Source organism: Macrosteles quadrilineatus, unplaced genomic scaffold (assembly GCF_028750875.1).
Source record: "Macrosteles quadrilineatus isolate MER2022 unplaced genomic scaffold, UCM_ALF_1.0 Scaffold_6__1_contigs__length_79288215, whole genome shotgun sequence".
NCBI lineage: Eukaryota > Metazoa > Arthropoda > Insecta > Hemiptera > Cicadellidae > Macrosteles > Macrosteles quadrilineatus.
Window position 1 is genome coordinate 62,530,829 of NW_026542599.1, and position 27,936 is coordinate 62,558,764.

The following is a 27,936-nucleotide window of genomic DNA, read 5'->3' on the forward strand; positions in this document are numbered from 1 at the left end:
AGCTGTTTTTTTTTTTTTTTTTTTTACTAAATCCTAGCGTGAGATGTTCGTTAAAACAGTGTAGTGTGGCGCATGTTCATATTATTATTTAAATGAACCTCTCAACAAACGACCAACCCAGATGTTATTAGTAGGTAATTCGTACCAGTGACGTCATTTGTTTAGGTTTATGATCCAAACCGGGTTCTGTTCTAATATACTTGGTATCTCGCTATAATAATGGCACTTGGCAGATGTGATGGGAAAAAAACAACTTCGATCATGCTTTACAGATTTAATATTGGTTGAATATGAAGCAGCTGATTATAATTATAGTAAGGGTTATATTGTTTATGTTTGAAATTATTCTTGAAGTAAATAAATAAGTTTAACGAAGCTTCAACACAAATGCTGTCTTGAATCAACAGATTAAAATATGGTTCACGAATATTTGACCATTTGACCAAACCCCAGTATTCCGAAGTCCGAAGAGACTGTAGGTGAAGTGGTGAGCCCCCTAGGGGTCCAATGGGGGGGGGGGCAGTGAAAGCAGAGACAGAAAGCTGTCTACAGATTCAGTGTGGTCGGTGGTGTCATGTGTTAAGTGTCCAACATGGCTAGGTTACTATGCTCTGTAAGTAAATAACAATTATAACATAATCTAATATTGTTAATGTATTTTCATCATAGATTTTCTCATTTTTATTTTGAGTGTCTACAACAAAAATTATAATTTTTTCACTGAAATCATTATTGTTTAAAAATAGGGGTGCTGAAAGAATTTACCATCTAAAATACAAAATTTTTATTTACGTGTGTAACAAAAATTGTATTATGATTTCATGGTTGTTCCCACGAGGCGGAGTATATTGTTTATTTTTCACTTTTTTTGATTTGTTATTATTACTGTATAATATTTTTTTTGCGATTATTTAATTTTTTTTTTATAATTTTTTGTGTGAGTAATATGATGTAATACGAGTTATTTAGTATGTACTTATGTAGATGTATCTTGGGGGATAGTTATAAACTGAATGCTTAAACAATATTAAATAATCTCTGATCCAGCCCGTTTCATAAATTAACCAAATAAATAAATGCGAAATTAGTATGCCGTGTTCGTGTTAAAATTTAAATACCACTGGCGTAGATGCAAAAGGTTGTGTCACTTTAGAATGAAAAAGAACTTAGCTCAGTTTAGTCAGTTACTGAGAGAGTATGTACGGTCTGGAAAGAGTAAACTATGGCATTTTACATCCCGATCAACTAGCATAGAAAGAACAACTAAAAGGTCTTAAACATATTCCCATTCTACAAGAGACTAGTTAAACTCTGAGTGAACACTGGCTTTATACAAGCGGTCCATACGGTAGATAAGATGTCCACTCCACTTAAAGCACCACAATCAATGTTATATCCACTAGTATACATAATAACAATACCGTAATTGTTTTCCCACTTAAAACTTCAAAGATCTATTTTTGAACTGTAAGGCAAAAAACCATTCCCTTGAAAATCAATGGTTCACTAAAGACCCGGTAAACATCTCCAATTCCAAGAGAATTATATAATCCGTCAACTTAAATCCCACCGTACAAACCTGTATAAATGTGTTGCTATGTGTATTGCCAATTAGCGTGTTGTTTCATAAGTAGGCCAATAATCTAAAACAACAAACTTTTCTTCCTAGGCAATTTTTTTATATTTACGGTTGTTAACCGTAAATGTATATAGGCCTACATAGATAAATGGATAGGCTACATAGAGATACGGTACATAGATAGATACATAGATAGATGGATTATTAGATGGATTCAAAGGTGAATAGATGGATAAATTAATTTCATAGACGACTCATAAGTTACGCAAATTGATGTTTAGATAAATGGATGTAAAAATACGTGATGTAGTTAGATCAAACACGCCAACACCTCTTAGTGTATAAGTCTTACGAGTGTTAAAGAGTTAAACCAAAGAAACAAATAATCAATGACGCAATTTTCGGTAAATATTTTAACTCATGCTTCAAAGAGTTTGAAGCGGATTCAGCTTTACCATGCGAAACAAATTAAATGTAAATGCAACCTTAATTGTAGGTTAAACTTTAAATTAGCATATAATAGGTTATACTTTGCTTCCTAACCATTAAGGTGAATAATTATTTAGATTTCAATCCTCAATTCACATATACCATCCTAACCAACATTAACTTACCAACCTTACAAACTAATCTAAAACGAAAAATACACAGACATCTGCTGAAATCAACATAAAGACAAGTACTTATAGCAAGGTAGTATAGCAAGTACTTCACTCGAGGTGGAAAGTAAGCAGCATTTTTGTAAGCAGAGAAGAATCTTGGGAGAGAAAATCCGAGAAGATGCGAAAACGAGACTGGATACTGGCTAGTGTACACTTTCACACTGAATAAGGACTGCATTGGTAGTTGACTCAGTGATCAGTGACATATATATGATAATGACTACAATGATGCATGATCTACGGTAGGACCCATGACCGTGAAGGATAGTAAGAACTTCCCTACTTCATGTAGCTTAGTAGCTTAGTGAAGTGCTCGCCTGGTAATCAGGGGTAATCAGGAGGTCACTGGTTCGATCCTGCGTAAAAATAGTAGCTTTTTGAAAGTTCAAAATTTGACTTAGCAGTCCTTGATCATTGGGTTTCAAAATTGAGTACTTTGTATGGACCTGAATAATGCTGGTAAAAAGCTACACAAGACATCTCACTTCAATCTAAATTCATTTCATAAGGATAAACCATACCCGATTTCGTCTTATTCTTAATGTGTACAACTCTCGAGTCATTCCTTGCTTTAATTATACAATTAGATACGTAGGTTTTGTTTTTGTGAATTATGTTTGGAGTTCTGTAAAAAGTTGACTGTTTCTTGGTAATCGTCTTTGTAATTTGTTTCCTTGAAGACATTTAACAAATAATAACAACGAATTTAACCTAAAAATTAACTAATGTCAGGACTGTAATCACATGCTCCCCTTATACGTAGAATAACAATTTTGCATACATTAACAATAAAGCCACTGCTATAATTTTCTATTAGTGTCATTGGGATTATAAGTGTGTGTTGTTGAATGGGATTCTGATGAGAATAAGCCCATGCAGTTAATTTAAATAAGTGTTTTTTTTTTACGAGAGCTGATTTTAATGATTAAATCTACTCATATACTTCTTATTTTGAGATATACTTAGTAGGAAATACTTGAGGATCTTAATAGACCTATTAGTTTGAATGTTATCTATTTAATCTATAATTATTATCTGTTGTTATTCACACCTTATCACAGATTAAAGGAGTAGACATTGCCTACTCCTTTAATCTATGCTTATATATTCAGATTTAATCTATTTTTTGATCAACTCTTAAATTTTGTTCACAAAATTCCACGTTGGTTGAACCTCAATAGCCACGTGACATGATCAAAGATATCGCATTAAAACAGTTTGCACAGTAACTGAGCTTGTTAGTAGACTGCGCGATCGTTATGACTAAGTTTGAAAAATATGTTGAGTGTTTTTCTTTTTTCTGTCTAAAGACTTGTCTATGCTGTGAGTATTTCGTGTGTGTATGCCACTCCTACGTCACGCACTCGGAAGCTCTGGGCATGTGTGGTTCGTTATCCCGTTACGAACCAATTAGCGAGTTACGTAAGTAGCCACACGCCAAGCCGCTAACTGCTAACAGGACGGTGGTACACGTAACGATAATTGTGATACATTCGCTGTTAGTGTCTGTGTATTGTCATTACACAGTGTCTAATATGATGTGTCCGGGACTAAGTTGGCTATGGAAATGCAGCGCTTGAATACTTTAATACTTTTCGATGAAATGGCGACCATACAAAGTAAATATAGACACAGTTTACTTTGGATTTTAGATTAAAGGACGAGACGATTACTTGTGTTTACTTAAAACCTCGGTGCTTCAGAGAACGTTCTGCTGCAGAGTCATTTAGAGGACTTTTATGATCATTTTATTTAATAGCATTTTTTTAGTCTTTAGGCTAAGACATCATATAACCAAAAGAGAGACACTGTCCTTTCAATTTGGAATTAAACGAGGTAACCGTACCTTGTCCGTCTTCTGTCTTATTCTGTTTTTAGTGTAATACTAGTTTTGGGTCAAGTGACTCATTGAAATGATTAACTCCTATCCCCCTCTTTCACTGATTTGTAGCATAGTTTAATTTACGCCAGTGAATGGAATAATCCAAAGATGATAATGACTAAAAGCGTTGTTGTCCATATGTTCTATTCCGACAGATTTCTCAATTACACGCGTTGGTCGTATTTTGTAAACTGGATACGTTTTCTGGGTAATCAACAATCATAGTCCTCGTCTTAATATCAGAAGATTACTGGTTCAAATTCAAAAGTCTGGATCTTTCTGCTATTTGTCATAGGCTATCAATTAATGGCACTATCTAACGAAAGGAATAGCAGTTAGCAAAGGGTCAACGTTTAAGTAGAAAAATTCCCAAGGCGTAAAAAACAAACTTAGCTAGCACGTGTAAAACACATCGTCGTCGGATAGGAATATCTTCTATATATTAATAGGCAAGCATATTTCTTTAAAACCTTTTTTCTCAGCTTGTGTGCATCGCAGGGAAAATCTACCCATACCGTTGGAAAGATATTTTCTTGTAGAAGTGCAGAATCCCTTTAAAAATTAAAATAGACTCAAATATAAGAACAAAAAATGGATTTGAAATTAAAAAAAAATTAACATGGGCTTTATGGGTTGCCATGCTGGTGACGAAATAACAAGGAAGTGTAAACAGAAAAACAAAGCAAATGGAAAAATTCCAATCACATGTTTTATTTACAGCGTGGGGTGAAAATAAAGAAGTGTGTTCATAACATATTTTTGGTCGAGTTTTCGACCACTGGACGACCTCTAGTCTATATAAAAGTTTGTGTCTTGAATTACAGATCATCACAACTGTTACTTCTGATTCTTGTGAGATAAGTATCTACTAAAGAGTCATCTAATCGTCCAGGTGCTTTCTTTAGGCAACGTAGTTTACGTTGACGATCGGGATGGTCGGCATGCAGTAGAAAGGCGACGAGAATACGAGAAAAAGCAGCGACTGGGAGAAACCCGCGACCTTCCACCCTTTAACCTCACATTCACCTGTAGACTCGTAGAGGCGGCGATGGGAAATTGAAATTTCGTTTTTATTCTGGCTATTAAAACATACACATGTAGCTGTACAGTATAATCAACGTCTGAGGCTTGGCATCATATATCGGGACATCTTTGCATATAAAAGATCCATAAGAAAAATATACATGTCGGTTTGTATATTTGTATGTACGAGTATATTTGGCAGTGATTAACTCAGACACCGCTGGACCGATGGCCACGAAACTAGGGTAAATACGTGGATAATGTCACGGAGTAAGTTAATACACCATCAATTCCGTGATAACTTTCAGGGCTTAACCCTGGGACCATCTTAAAGGTAGGCCTACACATTTAATGGATTTTGAAAGAATTTTAAAGATTTGTTTACCAACAAAAATGTTGTACGAAAATCGAGCCCAGTGGAAATCCACTGAGGAATGTGTGCAAATCGTGCCCGGTCTAGAAGTCTCTCGAGACTGACACAACAAGACTAACTACCTTCTTGGGATACCAAACCATAAAATCCAATATGTGATAAACTGCAGAAGAAGAAGCAGAAAACTCAACGAGTGTGTTTATGAGATCAGAGTTGAATATGGATGGCATTAAAACAGAAGTACATGAAACTTTACGAAAGACAGAAATAAAATATGTAGAAAAGTCCGAGGAAGATGGTGACATCAGGTTGTTGTAGATTCAGCTCGTTTTAAAAATGATCTCCCACACTCCAAAAACTAGATTAGGCCTAAAGTATTTATATTAAGGTAAAAATGTAACAAAATATAAAAACTAAAAACAAACAAATATTGACAATGCTTTTAAGCTGATTTAAAACACGCCTAAGTGTCCAAAGACTACTTCTGCCATTTAGCCAGCCCAAAGCCTGAATAAATATAATATACGAAAAAGAAGCTAATGTCGTGTTCAACTACTTTTAGCCCTATCCCTATGATTACCGATCAACAGTTGATATAAAATATATGATATATCTTACTTCCAATTTAGGGCTCCTTGTCACTCACAACGAAATCCAGAAAAGGGGTTTGTCCCATGTGCTGTTATATTTGTGTTATTGTAATAGAGCAATTTCTTTATAACCAGTGAATTTTTTAAAGTTTTTTTTTTCAAGAGGTTGGCGGCCACTATCTTGAACACATGATCACATTGTTTTTTATATCCCGTCCACATGGTCCCAGAGCCCTGTGTGTGGAATGTTTTCAGCAAAGCAGGGGTGGGCCGGTTTAGTACAAAGGTAAACTGTACTGATAAAGTAGTGGCAGGTAGGATATAAGTCCGTGGTGCTCCAGCAATAATTGGTCACCAATAATTGAATTTGATTTCGTTAATTAGATTACTAATATTTCAAATAAATAAACACATACTCACTCATTATATTCAGGCCAAATCAACTGTTATAGGTAAAAGTAATCAATGTTCTAGTTGGTTATTATCCCGCACTAAAACTCATAGTAATCAGATATGTAATAATTCCACTACCCATTGGTTCGGCCTGAGTGGTTCTACAACAGCAAATATTTCTTTTATACAATAAGGCCTTTCTCTGTTAGAGGGGTCTCCCTCCAGTATAACTCAAGGATATTATTAATATAACCATTCACCCATATACCTGACTGTGATACTGAGCACAACATTGTGTCACGTGGGTGACGTATTATCATTGAAATATCCTTCCACCTTTCTACATGTGTCGAATGATGACGTCATGTCTAGTCCATCTGCAGCCATGTTTCTGCGGTTACTTTCACACACACTTGCATATGTATCACAACAATTAGGACCGAACTGTGACGGGAATACTGAACATCTACTTTGCCCTACATATGTGGTATGAGGAAGTGCGGTGGTCGGATTTCTTATTGTGAAAATTACTCGAGCGTATTTTTTTTTTACACAATCTATTTCTGATTTTTATATTTTCCGTATTTTGGGTATACTTCAATAGTTCACTTAAACTTAGCATCGCGTTTAATAGGAATTCCAAACATTTGTAAGGTTTCTTAATTATTTCCTTCACCAAATTGAACTCAAAATTACTGAAAAACACACACACACCAGCGGTAATACATTTTAATTTAAATTTTATCTGGTTATGTAAGGTTGGATTTACTTGTAGTAGATAACTTATTTTCATCATTCTTTCCTTCATAATTCATTTAAAGGAAAAGTTTACATAGTTTCTTTAAACCATTCTGGTAAAACGATTGTTTGGGTGGTTTTAGCACCATTATAGGAAGTCTATTAAATAATTAGACTAATGATACTGGACAGTCATTTTTTGTGAGTTTTTTAATGACTTAAATTTGTGTTTAATTTAATAGCGTATGCAAACTGTAGGAAATAGATTAACCGATTTTCCATTCTTACAAACAGTGCAATGTGATAACTTTATGTTATATAATAAACTTTATATTATTATAATAAACCATATTTCAAAACTAAACTGAGCAATTGACAAGCTCCGTACTCTCACTCTGACTTACAATGCACTACTGTAATTCCCTTTATTACATCTCCGGTTACGAGGGCTCACAGAAACAATGTATAGGTTATGTAAGAAACGCCTCCTCTTGCTTTCCAGGTATATTACACTATAAACACATCACTTTGCCGCAGTTTTCAACCTTTCAATAAAAATGTTATGGTCAATTACGCAAGGCGTGTGCAACAGATATGACCGATACGCTCGACCAGTTTCCCGCCAGAACCGATATATTGGCGGGAAATATGAATGAAAGGCAAAAGTGACATGACTCAACCTGAAGAAATAAGATTTGTTCATAAGTCATGAAATTGTAATTACAATATACGGGGTGTCTGGTCATCAGTGTTAAACATTTTTTTGGGTGTAAGTACAAAGTAAATGAAATTTGATGATGCATATAAGAGGTCCGAAGTCTAAAAATTAGCTTCCCAAAGAATTATTTTAGGTTTTCAAAAAATAAGCATGATTTTACACAACACAGCAATTTCTTTATTAAGTTACCTGTAAATAGAATTGAGTAGGTGATGTAATTTTCGTGTTCTATATCAAATTTTGAATAAGAATAACATAAAATGATGAAGGATCAATAGTAAAAACTATATTGTAAATAGTTCCAAAAATAAATAGTAAATAGTAGTAGTAGTAAATAGTTCGTATTTTTGTGTGCCTACACTCGAATCAAATCACCGTGCATATTAAGTCAAACTACTAATTGAAGTCCTAATTGTCTTCTCCATCATCCATGGATCCACACTAACAATTTTTACCTAGAAATCATATGGATGTGCAATAACTATCAAACTGTTATACATCTCACATTCTAACACCTTTGAAATTTCACTTCCACCGTCTTTGACTGACCACACATGCCACATTTCGTTTGTCACTGGGTGTAATTAAGCTCTGTGGGGAGCCGCCGTCTCATGTGGGAGAATAAATTCGAGAGGACAGAAAGGTGAAAGTAAATAGCGAAAGTACTACTTCCGGCTGACCGGCAAATCTCTGAGAATTAACTAAACTACTTAACTATTGTGACCGAACCTTGGTAGATGAGTATCTCGCACCAGGAAACCTCATGTGTGCTGCAACGAGTACGTATATAGCATTACAGTAGAGTCTGCTGAACTAACTGCGTTTATTCTTATTGTTTCTTAGGCTTTTCATTTCGTATTTCCGTATAGTAGCTGGATCCTCCTGGCAGTCGCCTCTTCGATCTAGATCTAAGTCAGAAGTAAGGTAATTCTAATAAAACCATAATGCCGTTTAAAAACATAAAACATAAAGGAAAGTTGAACGGTATGTAAAATACTAGTTTATCGTTCTTGGAATTCGAGCAGTCTGTAAAAATGCTAACACATTAGCAGTTGGCTCCTCCGAATGTGTGAATGGCCTTCTCTTTTTCTATGATACACAAGAGTGAGATGGACAGGTGGATCTTTGGTACCAGAAGTGCTGGGTTCAAATCCCGCCAATCACAATGGATTTTTTATCTAAGTGATAGTGCCGCAGCTTGAAGTAATATATAAAGCGATCCCGGGTTAGAGCGTAGTTAAAAAGTCTATGCCTTTGTAAGTGTCTTGTGCTAGCAGTTCAAAGGTTCTAAATAAAGTACAAGAAATTCTCCAATGTCGAATCCAACCAATGCGCCCAACAAATTAATGACTACATGTTTTGCAACGATCCGTGCTCTGCAATAAAACCTTATCATGTCTGACCACAGAGTAAGTAACTAATGGCGTAAGTGTATACAACCTCTATACTCTGTGATCAATTCCTTTCTCTTTGCTTTGTACTGTACAGTCTGTTTACGTGGTTTACAAATCTCATTCTGCCCAGCGTTTATCTAGCAAAAAGGGACGTAATTGAACTCAATCTTGCATAAAATCCAGGAGTAGTTACGACGAAATCGATTTCTAGATTCGTATTTTGCATTACATAACCCAACACGTGAATGCAACGTTTGCTTATTCAGTTGTTGATTGTGTTGTATAAGGCTGACTGACTGACAATCGCAGTCAATCGCGGCTCTGTATTGGATTTTAATTGCTTCCTGTCTGTTCAGGACGATGAGGTCCTGAGGGATGTTAATGGGCTTTAACTGGTTTAAGCTTTTCTGTTAGTACAACTGCGATAATTGAAATGGACCATCTACGATCTTGTCTGCAAACCAGCTGATCTTGGTCCTATCATCTTCTTCATTCCACACCTCGAGTCATCTTAGAATTTGAATACGCACCTTCGTGTGTAAAGGTCAAGGAAATACAACATCCTTGATAAAAACTTGACTTTTGGACTATTTGGATTTTGAAACACTACTATTATTGAGAGTCATTTATCGTCAATTAAGAATGAGACACTGAGATAGTTTTTCGTGTAAGATATGGAGTTCAGATTCTTATATATTTTACGCTCTCAGATGAATCGATGCAGATAAAATTCTCAACATTAGTGTGAAAGGGTTATGCAACCTTTTCTGGGCTCTCACAAAAGCTTTCACGGGGAAAGGTAACCGTTGGACCGATGGACCACGACCTTGTGAGATATGACCGGAACTTCCGGGACATCTTCCACCTCACTTTCACTGTTAATCGTGTCATTCATATAGGGATATGCTGCAGTCGCCTATACATAACCTAACTCAACATCTTATTGCAGGCTGAAGAGGAGGTCCTAGTACCGCCTCAGTCCAGTGGGGTTACTGAGCTCACTGGACTGGAACATCTTATACTTATCCGTTCGTCCTCTTGTTAAACCTAGCAAATTCAACCGGAAGCTCCAAAGTTCCTTCACTGGGAAATTAATTATGCTACAAGACTCTGAAACTTACATGATTCGGGTAATTAATTTTTTAATCGTTTACGTCTTTTACCAGACATCAAAGGGGGTCTTAGATTAAAAGGGGTGTATATTCCATGTAAGGCTCTCAAACATCAACTTCCCGCCTGCCAGAATTGGGCTGTCGCTAAATATCGATATTATCAGAGATTAATCATCCTATAATTTTTTTTATTATTTATCATCCTAACAATCAGCTGAAGGCCGTTTAAGGTCAATTATGTCCAGTTTTTGTAGTGAGCATTTTGATCTGTACTACTATTTTGTTTCTTGTTGTTCATATTATTTTTTAACAATTTTTAAACACAAAAAAAAACCATAGATTAAACATACTCAAACTATACAATTAAAACTATGTTCTCTAGTATTGTAACCAAACTGTCAAGCACGATTTGTAAATTGTAAATTAGTAGTTTTATTCGCCTAATGGTGAATAAAACTGTCTAAGACAAACAAAGTCATTGAACGATGAAAGGGTTTGAATAAATTTGAAAAATGTATAAGGGAGTACGATTAATCTATTGGTTTCCATTGACACTAAAGAACACGTCTCAGTTGAAAAAGCGATAAATTCCCTCTGGGGTGGGAATTAACCGGGATTTTGCAACATAAAGACAGTGTTTACGGGAGAAAGGACGAGTCGTTGTACAAGGTGAGCCACTGCATCTGGGACATAGAGAAAGGAGCTCGGACTAGTGAGCTCATCTCAGATCATCCTCTATGGACAAGTTTCAAAATCAGCAATTATATTATATAGTACAAGGTTCGTGGAAATGTGGTGGAATCTTATCACTACAACCACAGCTTGTTTCGAGTGGCTGAAAGACGAATCTTGGTTGGGGATTAAAGATGGTTTCTATAGTACTGAGTTATTACTGACAAAGGCAATCTGAGCTGTTCAGAGGTATTGTAGTCGTGAAGAGGGAGCGTTGGTTTTGGATTGAAAGATGTTCACAAACTATTTTCCAGGATTTGCTTATGCTAGAGAACTGGAACGATCACCGTTCTCAACTACGAAAATACGATGGTTGTTTCAAATTTGTGATATATTTTGTGAATTTCTGAAGCAAACGAATTATTTAACATGCTTCCTTAACCTATATACCATTGAAAAACTACTCCATTATTATAGTGTACGATATAACAGATTATTTAGCTTGAAGTACCTCTAAATACAACATGAGACAAGATATCGTCACAAACGAGCACGTAAAAGGTACCTTGGTACCTCAGTAAAGGTACCTTAGTACCTAAGTAAAGGTACCTTAGTACCTCAGTAAAGGTACAGTTAGTACCATTATGATCTATTGGGGAGGTCTAAATTATTATTTGTTTCTTACGCTAAATTGTGTCGGAAACCTATTTTTTAAAACCTCTAATCATTATACAGTATTGTCAAACAGACTAAACATTGATGATAATTTTTTTCACAAAAATATATTCTTCTTACGTTAATTGTGTAGCCTACAAATCGTGCCTCAAAATTGATGAAGATCAAAACCCTGTATGTATATACTAAAATAACCTTCCACGTCGTAAAATATGGAAATTATGCATCTTCTTGACGTAGACTACCTGTTACACGTTAATCTTTAAAGCAAACCCAGTTTTGTAGAATATTTAGTCTACTTTGTAAATATATTGATAGATATACACCTAAGCCATACTATTGCCCATTCACCAATTGGTCATTGGTTACGTAGAAATTTTTAAAAATTGTTAATTTAAAATTCCCATGTTATTCTTATGGAGAATATTGTAAAATGTTGTAGTTGGCTTGTTAACGTGTATATTTTGATCAAACTTGGTGGATTTATTTATTTCAAACTAAGCTATTGATATTTTAATAAAAACACACTTTATTAGTTTCCCTGTAGCAGCTAACCTAGGTACTTGTTAAATATAAACGTTAATTTAATAGATTAGTTACAAATCAATCCAGGCAAATGGAAATTCGCTTAGTCGGCAGGTTTGCTGCAGCAGGGGTATTATTATATCTCCCCAGCTGTTTCCTTAATTATTAATTCATTTTATTAATTAATTTTATTAATTCATCTGTTAAATTGTAAACAAATCGGATAACATGGGAAATTTAAATACCATTACAGCAGAGTTCTGATGGAGTTGTCAAAACTTTATTCCACACAAATATCTCCGTATCACGAATACTTGAAAGGAACCGGTATGGATCATAAACATAAACAAATGACGTTTTTGGCCCGAAAATAAACATTATTTTTGCTTAACTAGAACTGCCAAAACATATGTTCATGCTATTAGTATAGGATTCAGGCAGAAGGACATACATTCATTTCTATAAAAGGAGAAGAATAAGATTAGAAGAAGAAGAAGAAGGTTAGGTTACCACAAGTAACACAGTGACAAAATCCATGATAGGAAATATAATTTCAACTGCCTCACAAACTGCCAACTACTTATTTTTTCAGCAAAAACTTCACCCCAGCTGGTAGATACAGACATCTTCAGTATCCGAAAGGCAATGGTTTAGCCAGACGCCGCCACATTCCTACTGCACCTGTTATACAACTGGCTTGGGTCCATCTTTTCCATGGTAATGTGTGAGAAAGTCCCTTGCTTTCTCTCCTTGACGCGTGCCGACCACATACAGACATCGGCTATCAGCTGTTGGAATCGTCTTCGGGAGTCTTTAGGAACTGATTATTACGTCATCATTATTATCATTGAAATGTGAACACAATTCTGCGCACCTATTTTAAGCCTGGAAATAAAAAGAGTTGACGAATAGAGTTGATCTGTGTAGCTTTATGGATTCAGCAGTTTCATTAGGTATTTCATAAAATGCCAATTGACAAGGAAATTGTCAATTAACAACTATGAAAGCGAGATTATCAATCAAGGTCATGATTATCAATGTTGTCTAAGTTTTTTTCCAGATTCATATTCAATTATATCTTTTACTAGCTGGCCCGACAGACGTCTTCCTGTCCTAATGTGGTTTTATGTCAATGCACGTTTATTTTCAAGATGAGCTCGTTCGCATGGCTCAATCACGTCCTGGTTGAAGTTCGTTTGCTACGCTTACTCACCTTTTAGTCCAGGAGCTGAGGGGGGTTGAGCATGCATGAAAGTAGTACGCAATGTTATTGCTGATTATTGTAATATGGACTGTGGTGATCAAAATTACGTATGTCGCCTATTTCAAAAGTGGTCGATAAGGTGGGGGGGGGGAGGGGGCAAACATGGCGGTTTGCGCTATGCGTTAAAACGCTGATATTTCGAAAATGGTAAAAGATAGAACATCGGTTAAAACGTCATTGTAATTCTAAAAGTGTGGACTACAATAATGGTTATTGAGTCCGAGGTCGTATCTCTATAAATAAACAAGTTATTGTATAAAATATGTAAAATTGGACTAAGCTAAAATAATTTTAACTAATTTTGAACTAATTTTAAAAGTTTAAATAGGCGACATACGTAATTTTGATCACCACAGTCCATATTACAATAATCAGCAATAACATTGCGTACTACTTTCATGCATGCTCAACCCCCCTCAGCTCCTGGACTATTTAGGTTGGATCTCTTTCTCTGCGCCCACTTGCCTTCAGGTCGAAGTTCGTTCGCCACGCTCACTCACCTTTTGGTTGCAAATTAGCTGTTGTCATAAAAAAAAATAATATTGCTGCACTCTGTTGGTAAATCTATTAACTTTTTAATGCTATTGAACATCACAGAATCAAATTGTTAAGGTTGAACCAGCTGTTAAGATTATTTAATTCCATTTAAATATGAGTACTCATAAGGTTAACATGGGAAACTCCAGAGCCACTGGGGCGGAGCCTTTTTGACGGATCACACAAACCATCCTTGAATCATGCTTAATAATGCCTGAAAGTTTCATTACAATCTGTCGAGTGGTTTTGGAGTCCATAAAGGACAAACATACAAACATACATTGGATTTTATATAGATAGATAGATATTAATTTAAAACAAAGTTCACATAACGTTTATCTTATACATCCTTCAGTCACATTTGTTATTCATTGTTCATTGTGATTCTATAAATATTACCTTACTTAGGCCTAATTATTATGTTCAATGCTTTAGATATCGTGTTTTTAAATAAGAAAATCAGTCTACCTGGAGATAGTATATAAAATTGCCCTCTATGAATTTAAATGTAGTCTAAATTTTTTGGACTAAAAAGTTGTAGTACTTTATTTTTTTTACTTAATTAGGACTATTGTATTTACTTAGTGTCATAAATTAAATTTTTGTGAAGTACACGTTTTGTTCATAATTCAATCCGTGCTACAAATCTTTGGCACAAATATATAATAAGAAAGTTTCTATAACAGCTATGCCCTAAAATCAATATTAAATAAAATATTTGCAATTATAGTATTATAATTTACCATATTTTAATCTCCTATCTCGTTGAACAATGAATTTTTTGATAACTTACTTCGTGTCTTTACTATATTTTCATTGAAAATTGTCAATATGATAAAATATGAAACTCAGCAATTTGTTACAACTGTGGGTTGAACGACAACCACTAGAATGAAAAGCATAGTCAGGAATTATTGGGTTGCTACAATTTTTTTGCTTTTTTTGTAAAATAATTTTATTAGTACCTACTGTATTACTTTACTTTAAAATAGACCAGAGATTAAAGTTTAGACTTTGCCAATATAAAACCGTAGCCTAGGCCCTACAGTACATTATTTTCTATCCCAAGAATAATTGTTATCTTGTTTTGCAGTCAAGGCAGTACAAGATATCTGTAGTAAATAATAATCAGGTGTGGTTGTTAGAAAGTTGGACCTTTGAACTTGGCAGGACAGTCAGTGAAAGTATTGGGCAATTAACATTCGTCAGGCAAGCTATAGTGATAGGGAAAATGAAAATAAAACTACCTGCCAAATAAAAGCTAAACAATAAAAATAAAATAAATCCCATAAACTTGTCATTTTAAATAGGCGCACCCCTATTATGGTAGTACAGTAGGCCTACTATTTTTTTTTTTTTTTTTTACTACTAGCAGCCAGCGTCACTTCATGACTTCAAAATCTGTGATATATATTTGAATTAATTTACAATTTTCTATTGCTCTGAGTAAAGTTGAAAATTATTTATTTTTATGTTATAATCATTAACTTATCCCTGAATTTTTCAAGCAAACCTTGAACATTTGTAATTAGTTTTTCCAAATATTAATGAAACATACTATGAAAACACAAAAATCTAAAGTAATTTTCTTATTTAAATTTTAAGCAAATAACATTAAAATATTTTACTTGAATTCATTAAAACATCAATAAAACTTACTATGAAAACACAAAATCTAACGTAAGTCATTTTATTCTTTACATTTTATACAAATAACAGTACAATATTTTACTTGAATTCATTAAAACATCACCCACTGTAATGATAACCCCATTTTTGGGTGGATGTAAACAAAATTATATCGTGACCATCTGTTTTGTTGAAAACAGATTTAAAGTGGAAAATGTTAAGATGATTTAGATTTTAAATTTTAAAAGCCTATTATAGGACAAAGGGTTTCTGCCGAATATCATCCAAACCCGCAAAAGGCACATCTAGAGGATAAGAGCTTTAAATAGATTAATATGCCCATCAAATCAATTCCTAGGCACATGTTTCAGGACTATGTTATAAAATGTTACTACTTCCTCTATTTGATGGAGCCTACCTTGTTACATATAGTAAATCATTTTGGTTATGATTAGGTATGAACGAGATTGGATTTTTAGTTCGAGACGAGATCGAAACGAGATTTCCCTTCTCATACTTAACGGGAAATGCAAGTTCCACATTTTAACCTGATTTTTTTACATTTTTAAATACCTACTGATTTATGACAGACTGGTTAAATACGAAAAATGATAATAATAGACAAAAATATTTAAAATCTTTTATTAAAAAACATTAATAAAAACATCAGTATAAAAAATATTAATAAGGCCTAACTTATTAAAAATAACTCTTCGGCATAGGAAACATGGAGATATCAGTTTAGTATATAGTTCAACATTGAACAATATCAAATTTATAAGTCTAAAACAACAGTATTACTAGTTTAGTTAAGTATCATGAAAGAATTTTTCAGTCTTTTGTTATTTTAGAATGATTTTGGAGTGACTTATTTTGGCTATGTTTACAATAGTAACACATGTCTCACACTGCTTACAATAATAAAGCTTCTCATCATTCGCTATGTAAAAAAACAATTTATTGAAGCAATATTTCCATGTGAAGAATTAATTAATAATTAAATAAAAACGCCTTCGGAAAGGAAACGCAACATCAACACGCTCCTGTATTGCGAATATTGCATTGATTTTCTGCAGGCGTTTTTTTTATTTCATATTTTTTATCTATCATTTCAGCCTCTGGATTGCTTATAGTAAATAAATAGTAAATTCTTACCTTAGCAATCCTTAAAATGGTTGTCCGATATTAATTTCGAAACCGTAGGTTCATCTTCAGTCGGTTTAGGTAGACCAAATGTTTATTCTAAAATCCACCCGATGGGTTTCGTAGAAATGTTGACATTTAACACGAACACGACACACATTACAATTGACATAAATAATATTCTGAGTTTAGGGATAAAAACCATGGTTTTATAAAACAGTGAACAGTGGGATAACCTTTTTTCACATTTTTTATTAAAATAAACATATTTTTTCAAGTTTTTATTTGTTAATCTGGTCTTGAAAAAATCTTGACCGAAATAGAATCTCGTCCCTTAGAATAAAATTTAAAATTTTCTGAAAATATCCCAAAATTTTTAGACCCGTCTATTCATAGTTATGATAATTTTCAGGGTTTGTGGAACAAAATGGCAATTTTTCAATCAAGATTAAAATGTTAATCAGTTTGTGCATTCTCGTATATAAGTTTGTGTCGAATTTCAGCTAAGACACAATATTGAAATAATGTCCAAAATATTGCTTGATTAACCAAATGGTTATATTGATATTAGTGCTCGGGTTCCAACCCAAGCAGAAGCAAGACTGATTCGGAACCCAGATGCCATTTTCGCCACGAGGTTATCAATTTATTGAGCTATTTAACAAAAATGTTGACTTTTTGATTATCTCTACGTTTGAAATTTGTTCAATGAAGTAAATTCATACCGGTACACTTTTAAAAGAAAGCGGTCCACACCCTTTAAATGCTCTGTAGATTTGCCGGGAACCGAACTCGTCCCTCCTGCACCTAAGTCTGAGTGAGACGCTTTGTAGACAAGCAACAAACCTAAAATTAACTGCCAATTGGTTGCACCAAAGGTACAACTTAGATACTGTGTGTAGTAACAAATCAGGGTTTATACAATACTACTCCTTTCCAAAATCCAAAAGTGTCCTTGGCATAAAAAACACAAAATAAATAATAACTTCAACGTAACTTTTTTCCAGATAATACTCCTAGGTGGAGTAGCATTCACACTGGCCTCAGCGATCACCACAGACGACGCAAGCTCGGCCAAGCGGACAGTAGAGCCTCGAGCCCAGAGTAGGCATATACAGGCAGGCGCAGGTGTGAACCACTTCCACCCTAGGACACCTCAGGTGGCTCAGGCACTTAGGAGGAGCAGACCTACATTGACAGCTCCTCCCTACGCTGTACAGATGGAGCCACTGGTGCAATACTCACAGAGAGATCCTCTGTATCATCAGCAGCGGCTGGCAAACCTCACTAAGGACAACTCTATTGAGGATAAGGTCAGATTATAAAACATTTGTAAAGGATAGTGTTATTGAAGGAAGCAGAGGCAGTAGTGGTTCCAAGGAAGGGGGCTACAGGGGCTAAAGCACTACCATTGAAATTTTGTACTAAAAATGTACTAACAGATGTTTTTGTACACAGTTCGGTGTTAAAGAATGGCCTTAGAAAGTCACCAAACGGTTTTAATAATACCAGATTTTCTGGGGGAGGACCCCCAGATTCCCCTTCCTTTCTTACGCCACAGAAAACATACAACTATAACCCAGAATGCCAACAGCATGGTAAAAAGCGTTAAGTACTCGGAGAGAGCTTCGCCTGTCAATTCGTAGGCAGCACCATCACCAGCGTTGCTATGCTCTCCGAGTACTTAACGCTTTTTACCATGCGGTTGGCATTCTGGGTTATAGTGGTATGTTTTCTGTGCTTACACCCCCTGTAAGATTTGGGTTATGAAAACCCCCGAACTCTTGAATAGGTCTTAGAACCGCCACTGAGCAGAGCACATAAAACTTGGAGTAAAAGAATAATTTGTTGATAATTGAGTTTTCTTCACTGTTGAGTGAGGCCATTTAAACATACACTATGGACTTTGTCCAAAATAAAAAGGAATGGATACATTACTAACATTCAAAGCAGATTGCACACAAAAAATAATCATTTATTTGATTTTTTGCCCTTACAAGTGGGTGTCCTCCAAATAAGTAAAAAACTCGAATCTTTTCTGTATACTCCCAACTAATACGTCCTTCTAAAGAGGCTTCTTTGGAGGATATCAAATTATGTCTGTTGCAAACTTATTGTGTCCTATCAACTGCCTGGAGGCTCTTCTCTTTCTGAAGACATGGTAATAATCAAAGGGAAAAGCTCTTATATAGTAAAATGTACCCTGGAATGGAAAAGCATTCAGTCAAAATATTAGTGAATATAACCTGAAAACCATTTTATACCTGGGTGAATTAAACCTTGACAGATATGAAACATGAATCCAGGACCAGAACATAAAATTTAAAAGAAGGATGAAGTCTACTTGCAAATAATCCAAAGTCAATCATATTTAGAGTAGAATATAGCGATAGGATGGAAGGTAATAATCAAAAAGAGTATAAATAAATTGTCGCGTTAAGTAATTATGGTTATTCATCAAAAGATTAGGCCTAACACAGTAATTACATTACCGGTATACACTATGGCATGCAAAACAAATGTTACATAACCATGTGATATTGTGTCATCAGAAATATGTATAGTCTTTCTTCAAGCAGCTAACAGTTCTTCATTAATAAACTGCTGTTGTTTCCAATTTCTAGGAATCGGGCTTTATTTCAATGTACCTGTTGTACAAACACGTAAAAAATAGAAAGATAGAAAGAATCTGATATGATTTAAAATAAATTAAAATTATATTAAGTAATGCAAAAATATGAACTTAGTTTTTCCCCTTCTTAGTTTTCTAATCTCTTCCATGTTACAGGTACATAGGATCGACCACGACTCTGAAGGAACTAATCTGGCAGAGTCGTATGGTTACGACCCAAGCTACCACCACCAGCACTACTATCAGGAGCCTGAGCCAATCATTGAGATTATTATCAAGGAATCCAACGAATCACTACCTGCACCCCCACCACCACCTGTTCAACCAGTCAAGCCGACAAAAGAGCCTGTCCATGTGTTTTATGTCAAATATAAGAAAAATCCACATGGAAAGGGGGAAGACGACATAATTTACGAAGCGCCAATTCCAGCTATAACTCCCCCAACAAATGATGAGGAGATTGAACATGATTCTTCCCCACAGCTTTCAGACACAGTTTATGAGACAGCTACAGCATCACCACCTCCAAGTACCACTCTTCGAACAGTGATTCACCCAGACTCAGAGATATATCACGGATCAGGACTAAAAGTCACCTTTGGGGAAACGGAAATCAAATCATCTGATGCTACTTATGGTGAATCCAACTCACCAAGTCCTTCTATAGCCTTGCCTAAAAAAGAAGCTCAAAGTAGGCAGTCAAATGCAGTAGTGAACAGCCACAACAGCCATTCCCCCATCAAAAGACAAGGGATTTATCAAACAATTCCTCAGGAGATTTATGATCAAAACCCTCCAAAAGTTGGCTCATCTGCTCCGGTCCCGACGTTTCAAACACCAACAGGGAGATTTCAGCAAAACTCGTTCCAGGCACAAAATACTCAGCCTCTTCACTACCATCAGTCCCAACAAAGCAAAGTCACTTTCCCAAGACAGGCACCTACTCAACAACAACAACAGCCATCATTTAGGCCACAGCACACGGGAAATATCCTTGGTAGCACTCCACATAATCATCAACAATTCAACCACAGGCCAAACAACCACCAACTCCAACAACAGTTCCAGACCCAAGCCAGTAATGTACAGCAGAGACAAGTACCGAGACAACAAAACAATCTGTATTCTACACTACAATCTCCCACACAAAATCCTCATCAAAGACCACCATTTAGGGGTAATCAGCCTCAGTTTGAACAAAGACCTACTCAGTTCTCTCAGCCATTAAATAATCCTCAGCAGTTCCAAAAACAGCCTCAGGTCTCATCTCAATACCCACAACTGGGTCAGCAGCAACAACAAGTAACACAAAATCAGTTTAGAAGTCAACCGATCAATGTTCCTAATCAAGATCTCACTAGATTTAACCAACAACCTTTCCAGTCTTCTCAACCCTTGAACACACCTATTCCCCTTCCTTCAAAACCACTTCATCCACTGTACGCTCATCATTACCAACAGCAAATTAGTATTGCACAACAACAACGCCAGAACTTTATTCCATCAACTCACCAACCCCAGCAACAGTTCCAACCCATCCAACAACAACAACCTCTACAGCAACAGTACAGGACTCCCCAGCCAACAGTGAACATTCCACGTCAACCACCTACTTCACAACCTATACAATCATATCAACTGACTTCCCCGTCACCCATTAGTAATGAAGCTAAACACAATGCTCCACATTTCCCTGGCGGTCAAATCATAAAATCAATTTCTGCTGCAGAAGAACACCAACTTCAGAATCAGTTTAACCAGAATGTGCAAATCAACCCTCAACCTACTGTTGATCAAATAAACCAACTCAATCAGCAGCTACGAAGTCAGCAACTTGCTCAGCAGCAGTACACTCAACAACTAGCCAATCAGCAACAGCAACAAATAAATCAGCAGCTTGCGACCCAACAACAGATAAATCAACAGTACAACCAACAACTTCAGCTCCAGCTACAGAACCAACAACAGCAGCAGCAACAACAACAACAACAACAACGGTTTGTGAACAGCGACTCATCAAACCAGTACACTGCAAAACCAAGTCACCAGAGGCCAGCCCAATATTCTCATCCAAATCAACTTGTAAGCACAACTTCTCAACCGGTTAAGTCAACAACTGTCGCTTACCGGTATCAAACAAAATACAATCAAGTATACTCACAATCACCTTCGACAACTCCTACTCCCACCGAAGAAACACCCACTTCCACAACTGAGGATCCTAAGACAAAAGCAGAAAAAGAAAAGAAGTTCAAAGAGAATCTGGCGGCTTTGCCTGATGAAGTCCCTGAAGATATAAGGGAACAACTGTTATCTTCAGGTATCCTGAGTAACGCTGACATTTCAATCTTAGATTACGATAAGGTAGGAGATATTCCTATTGAAAATCTACCACCTGAAGCCTTGGAGAATTTCTACGGAGCAGGAAGTGCTCCAGTTCCAGCAGTTGTAGCTCCAGACAGTGCTCCAGTCGCTGCTGTAGCTCCGGACAGCGCTCCAGCAGAGTCTAAAGATGTGGAAATGAAAGTGGTAAGATACGATCCTTCAACACAAGAGGGACAGAAAGTAGAGGATTCCTACATAAAGGACGATGCTACCCAAGTGGATTCAGTGATACTAAATGATTCAAAGTACAACAGGTATCTACCTTTAAAAGTGAGTGGTGTAAACTTCCCTCTTCCGGACGCTACGATTTTGACAGGGAAAAAAGTTAACAGTGTGGTTGTTTTGGCTCCTGTAGATTATGACTTTGTCAAAGAAGCTGAAGAGGAGGAAGAAAGAACGGGAAGATCAGCACCAGTCCAGGTGCAAGGTGTGAGGTTCATTGCTGGTAACATCCTCAAGATGCTCATCAAAGATCCTACAAAGGAGAATTATAAGCTGTGGCTAGCTAAAGAAAAAGGTCATCCAGCTGATCGACAAAGTGTTGTGCTTCTAGTGGTTTCGTAAGTATTTTTTACTCACTCATTCATTAAAATAAATTACTCAAAACATTTTATTAAGACTTAACCAAACCTGTAAGCCCAACTATGTCGAAATAAAATAAAATAAAAGGATGAACAATTTTGCAATGAGGCTGGGTGGAAATGAGCTATGTCACTGGAGAGAAACCTGAAAAATACAAACACATTATTCTGAGAAGTATTTTAGTCTCATATTTACATGGGAGAGGAGTTAGCTATGTAGGCTACAGTTTTAAAAACACCCCTTCACAGGGTGTGAATAAAGTCCAAGTTTAGTTTAATTCATTGTGTATTTATAGTATGTAACCATTAAGCTGTCTTATTATTATTACAAAGGTAAAAGACTTAGAATAAGTGTTAAACAGTTTTCAGCAATTCCATAGATTTGCACAGATTAAAATTTTGACACTAAATTGAGGTAATTCTACTCATGGATGTCATTAAGTGATATGTTAAAGCATTGCATATCTGTATGTACTAAAGTGCACATTCAGGCTGATCAGAAAAACAAAAATATCTCCACTTATTCTAACCAAATTATGCTTTTAAAGTACCGGTATATATAAAGTCTGTCTAGGTAGGTTGCTATATTAAAATATTACCTAATCCTGTCACCAAATAGTTGAAGCTATCTATTTAACTGTTGTGTTTGCAGACCCGATGGATCAGAGAAAGGAAAGGAGATCTTCATGTACGACATAAACTCAGAGAAACTATCTCGACTGAGGGGAGAACTAAGCTCAACATTTGTTGAGGTAAAGTTTTTTTCATAGCTGTCTGAAGTTTTAGCAAAGGAATAAGCTAGATTATCGTAGGTTGCATTGTAAGACATAGGCCAGCGCCGATTTGTTATTGTGATGTGTCCAGAGGGCCCAGAGGCCAAAAGCACCATCTGTTCACATTAAATCATAAAATATACGGTATTTCTAACAAGTATGCAAACCAGCATGATCAGACTATGGGAACAGGGTTATAGTAGGGGTTTTCCACTGATAAGGAGGGTACAGAGGAAAGACTCAATGGTACACTTAAGAAGTGTCTATCACAGTCACTGGTGTCTAGGGCAAAGTCCAACACCGCCACCCTCTCCCTCGTATGCTGCAACGCACGGCAAAGGAAGACCCTGTGCCCCGTGCTATAGGGATTTCCTCCCAGTGCTTGCCTCTTGAGCTCTTCCTTGCTTGTCACAATTATAACTCCGGCACAACATACTAGAGCTGAAGGCACACCGTCAAACGTGTTCCTTCTGGCAAATTTATTTATTTCATACTTTTTTTGTGGTGAGGAGGTAAAATTTATTTACGCAGACTGAGATCCTAAATGCTCTTTCAGTAGTACCGGACTCCCGCGGGCCCAATGTCCCCAGACTACCGGCTAAAAAAACCCCTCATCTCCTAGGGCACTAGCCTGGGACAGTACAGATAGATCGGGCTGGCGGTCTTCCCCATTCTGTGCAAAAAGGCCCGGAAGTACCATGACCCGACAAAAACTGGGTCAAGAAATACCCAACCTCACCATGCTTCCATTCCACCCATGGTCGGATGCTAGGCATGAGCCTGGCGGTCCAACGTCCCTTAGACTCAGTGTCCCATTCACACTGCCAGCGGTTAAAACTGTGTTCTTCTCTGGCAGCAGTCTCTCTGTCCACTTCAGATCTCCTGCAGTAGATCGCCTGTCGCTCCCTCGCGAGATGAAAGACGGTAACAACTAACAACACTGGCAATCACCATGACTGCAGATCAAGAGCCATAGTAGAATCAAAAGGTTAATTCAAGGAAAAGTAAACAAACATAAACTAAAATCAAAACAAATCTAACAGCTGAAATATCTTAAATATTTTAAATGTAATTAAATACAGCCCTTAAATTCAGGTTCCTATCCTTAGGAGAGGGTTTATCAAAAAAACGATATATATATATTTTGGGGAAGTTTCACATCAAAACCTTTGTCTTCAAGTATGCAGTTGATCAGTGTGCGGCTTATGGTTTTCTCAAATGTTCAAAACCTTCCTTGCTTTATAAATAAGGGATGGATCTGACATTTTTGTTGGAAAAGTTTTAGTGAAAATCAAATTAGGCGATAGAAGTTCGCTTAGTCTGCAGGTTTGCTGCAGTGGGGGTATTTACTTTGACATTGGATAAAACTAGTCACTTCATGTAGTGAGTTTTATAATCAAAGTAAAGTTGAATAAAACCATTAACAGTGTGCGCTGATGTAAATTAATGATTTCTTTCAAATACACCAACTTTTAAACTGAAGAATAACATTGTAAATAATTATAATATTTTATGTCACATCATCCGACATACAAAATATAAAACGTCTAAGGGGTGTGCATGTATTGTTGTTAATAACATAATATAAAGCAAAATGGCCTAAATTTTGAGGAGTATGTCATGGTAGCATCCTTATCTCATCTGGGAAAGAGTTGGTTGAAAGATTCCATTCTGGCACGATAAATAAAAAAATTAAGAACCTCACAAGGCAGTGGTCTGGAAGACATCTCTCTTTCAAACTCAAACTCTCCTAGTTTGAAAATGCTGTTAGTAACACATAAATATTCTTACTTGTTATCTATGGTGCACAGTGTTTTGTGTCTCTTGAGTCAGGATGTATGGCCTATTCAGGTAAGCCTGCTATACCAACAAAAATTTGTAATATATGTATTGCTTTAGAGTTATAATAACTAACTGATGTACGTTTGTTTGCTGAGATAGGTAGCTGAGAGTAATGCAAGCAGTCAAGAACTGGATGGGCTGTCAGATACTGAGGGAGCAGCTTCGGCAAAACATGAGGTCAGAGTGGCAGCCCCAGCTAGTGTGATACCAGCACAGGTACGCTGAACAATAATATACCCAAAATGTTAAGACGCTGTCATAAATTAATCTAAGTCTCACTAAGTCAAGGTCTCCACTGACCTTTTGTCGCCGTCAAGTGGTCAAGTTTAAATCTGAGATCAACGTTGTGTTCCTCATTTCATTCACTACTATTATAGCTGATTTCCAACCCCATGGGACAAAAACGTTATAAAAAAAATTTGCTCCAACCTAACATAAATCATGTTCTGTGATTATGTTTCGGTGGTCTTAGCTGTCAACCACTGAAGTCCATTGCTAGATGATGGACTTGAATGGAGTTAAGTGTTTTGAGATGTTTTGTCCACAATGGGTGGAGGGATTTGGAGGTGGTCTTGCATATGGCGCATTAGGTTTCGAATTTTTTTATGGTGTAAATCAACTACTCTGGTTTATCACCCTCATTCAAAAAAGTGACCAGAGCTGGGAACATTTTGCCTGTAGGAATTTTGTGTGATAGAACAAGACAGATTGTTGAAATAATAGGTCTATACAACACGATCAAGGCATATCAATAGCCCTAGAAGTCTCAGATACATATTGATCAGGTAGCAAAGTTCCCCCAAACTCAATCAATACCATAAAAAGTAAAAAGTAGCAGGTCAAAAAGTAAACCGCCTCAAATGATTCAATGATGTTTGAACCCAGTGACAAGACCTGTATTTTACAATAATTTATTTACCTATATTTACCTATTAAATGATTAGTTTAGTAACTCAAGTCTATCAAATCATAAATCCATTGCTTTCAAAACAGATTGGGTCAATATTTTGAGGAACAAAAGCATGCTTAATCTCAACATTGAAAACCCATCAGCGGTGTAATCAGATTACCTCCAATACTTGTTCTTAATTCAAATTGGGGATAAAACAAGTCAAGAACTTCACTCAAATGATTATTATCAAATAAGATGGAGACATAAATGGACTTGTTTTTCCCCAATTTGAATTAAGAACAAGTATTAGAGGAAATTTGATTACACCACTTATGGGTTTTCAATGTTGAGATTAAGCATTTTTTTGTTCTTCAAAAGATTGACCCAATCTGTTTTAAAAGCAATGGATTTATGACTTGATAGACTGATAGACTTGTGTTACTAAACTAATCATTTAATAAGTTAATTGGTAAATAAATTATTGCAAAATACAGGTCTTGTCACTGGGTTCAAACATCATTGAATCATTTGAGGCAGTTTACTTTTTGACCTGCCCATAAAAACCATCCCCAGAATAGAGCATGAAAAAATGCATAAAATACAAACATCAAATGAAAATTAAGCTGGACAGGTACAGAACCAACTAAATTTAACTCTCTTACAACCCCTCTCTTTTGTCAGCAACAGTGTATTTCATGAGGGGTTTCAACAAATAAAGGACTCCATCCAGCTCCAGTCGCTGCCTATTTAACTAATCATTTATTCATTCATTTTCATTTTTCATCATTTATATTTTCATTTTCATTTTTATTTAACTAAACTATTAATTTATTAACTTATCTCTACGGCAGATCTACTGCCCATTTCAAACTTCTCCCCAGGTAGTGGCCCCAGTATAGAATCTTATATCTTGTTTCTGTTTTCAAAATTAAATTTGACAACAAAATGTTGTATTTCAGCACACACCGCAATCCAGGTTGGACTTGGCCCAAATCCCGGAGGATCTCACTATAGCTGCTTCAGAACCTGAGGAGAACACAGTCTACCAAGCCCCAACTATCAGCACAGGCTACAGCAAGATGGCTGTGCAGTGAAAATGTTGCCATACCTAGTGATACTGACTGTACGGGTTGTAATTCATTGTAAACTTGCGACATTACAAACACGTAATGTACAAACATTGTAATCGCGTGCTACACCGAAGTCAATCTTGAGGACTCAGTGTCTTCAAAAACATATTGATTTTTTACATTGTAGGTTATTATTTCAGTTTAAAAACTCTTATCTGAGGTTCATTTGATACTGTGCTTACGATTTGTTTCCTCAGAGCAAATGGTCAACTGAACCTCTTTTTAAACAATCTAGTTTGGTTTTTGCCTCATCCTAAAATTATTTACTTCAGTTTTTAACTAAATCCTCTCCTTTAGGTGATTTTTGTGTGATATTTTTGCACATAATATTGTTTATCTGTTGAAATAGAGCAGAACATAGTAAATTTGTTTGAAGCACACTTTTAAATGTTAGCTTTAAGGTGTCCTAAAAACTAGAAAATATATTTTAATGTACTATTTGATTTTATACAACTCGACCTTACATTCTATCTTTGTGTTGAAAAGATAGAAAAGGTATTAAGATACAACAGAATACCAGTACTTAATTATTGTTCTCATGCGAATTCAAACAAAGTTTTTATAGATTAATTAGGAATCTGTTGTTATTAGTTATGTAAATAGCACTGTATAATAAAGTCACAAATTTTTTCATTGACTCTTCTGTAATGTTAGTTATTTTTATGGATGTCTAAAGTACTTTTTTCCATTGCCTTCTAGACTTCATAGTACACTTATAGAAACTTAAAAATACTTTTCATAATATAGAATGTTTTATTGTTTATATTTTCTTCTTAGAATGTAATTACTTAA

General features: G+C 35.8%; 1 protein-coding gene across 1 annotated transcript; it reads left to right on the forward strand.

The window, feature by feature from the left end:
- The first annotated feature begins 564 nt into the window (after window positions 1-564).
- LOC128997298 (alpha-protein kinase 1-like) lies at window positions 565-27,936 on the forward strand. The gene is made up of 6 exons (XM_054422926.1): window positions 565-613; window positions 17,917-18,222; window positions 19,698-22,486; window positions 23,160-23,259; window positions 25,222-25,338; window positions 26,974-27,936. The coding sequence occupies exons 1-6, from the start codon at window positions 593-595 to the stop codon at window positions 27,106-27,108; spliced, it is 3,468 nt and encodes a 1,155-aa protein (XP_054278901.1). The 5' UTR covers window positions 565-592; the 3' UTR covers window positions 27,109-27,936.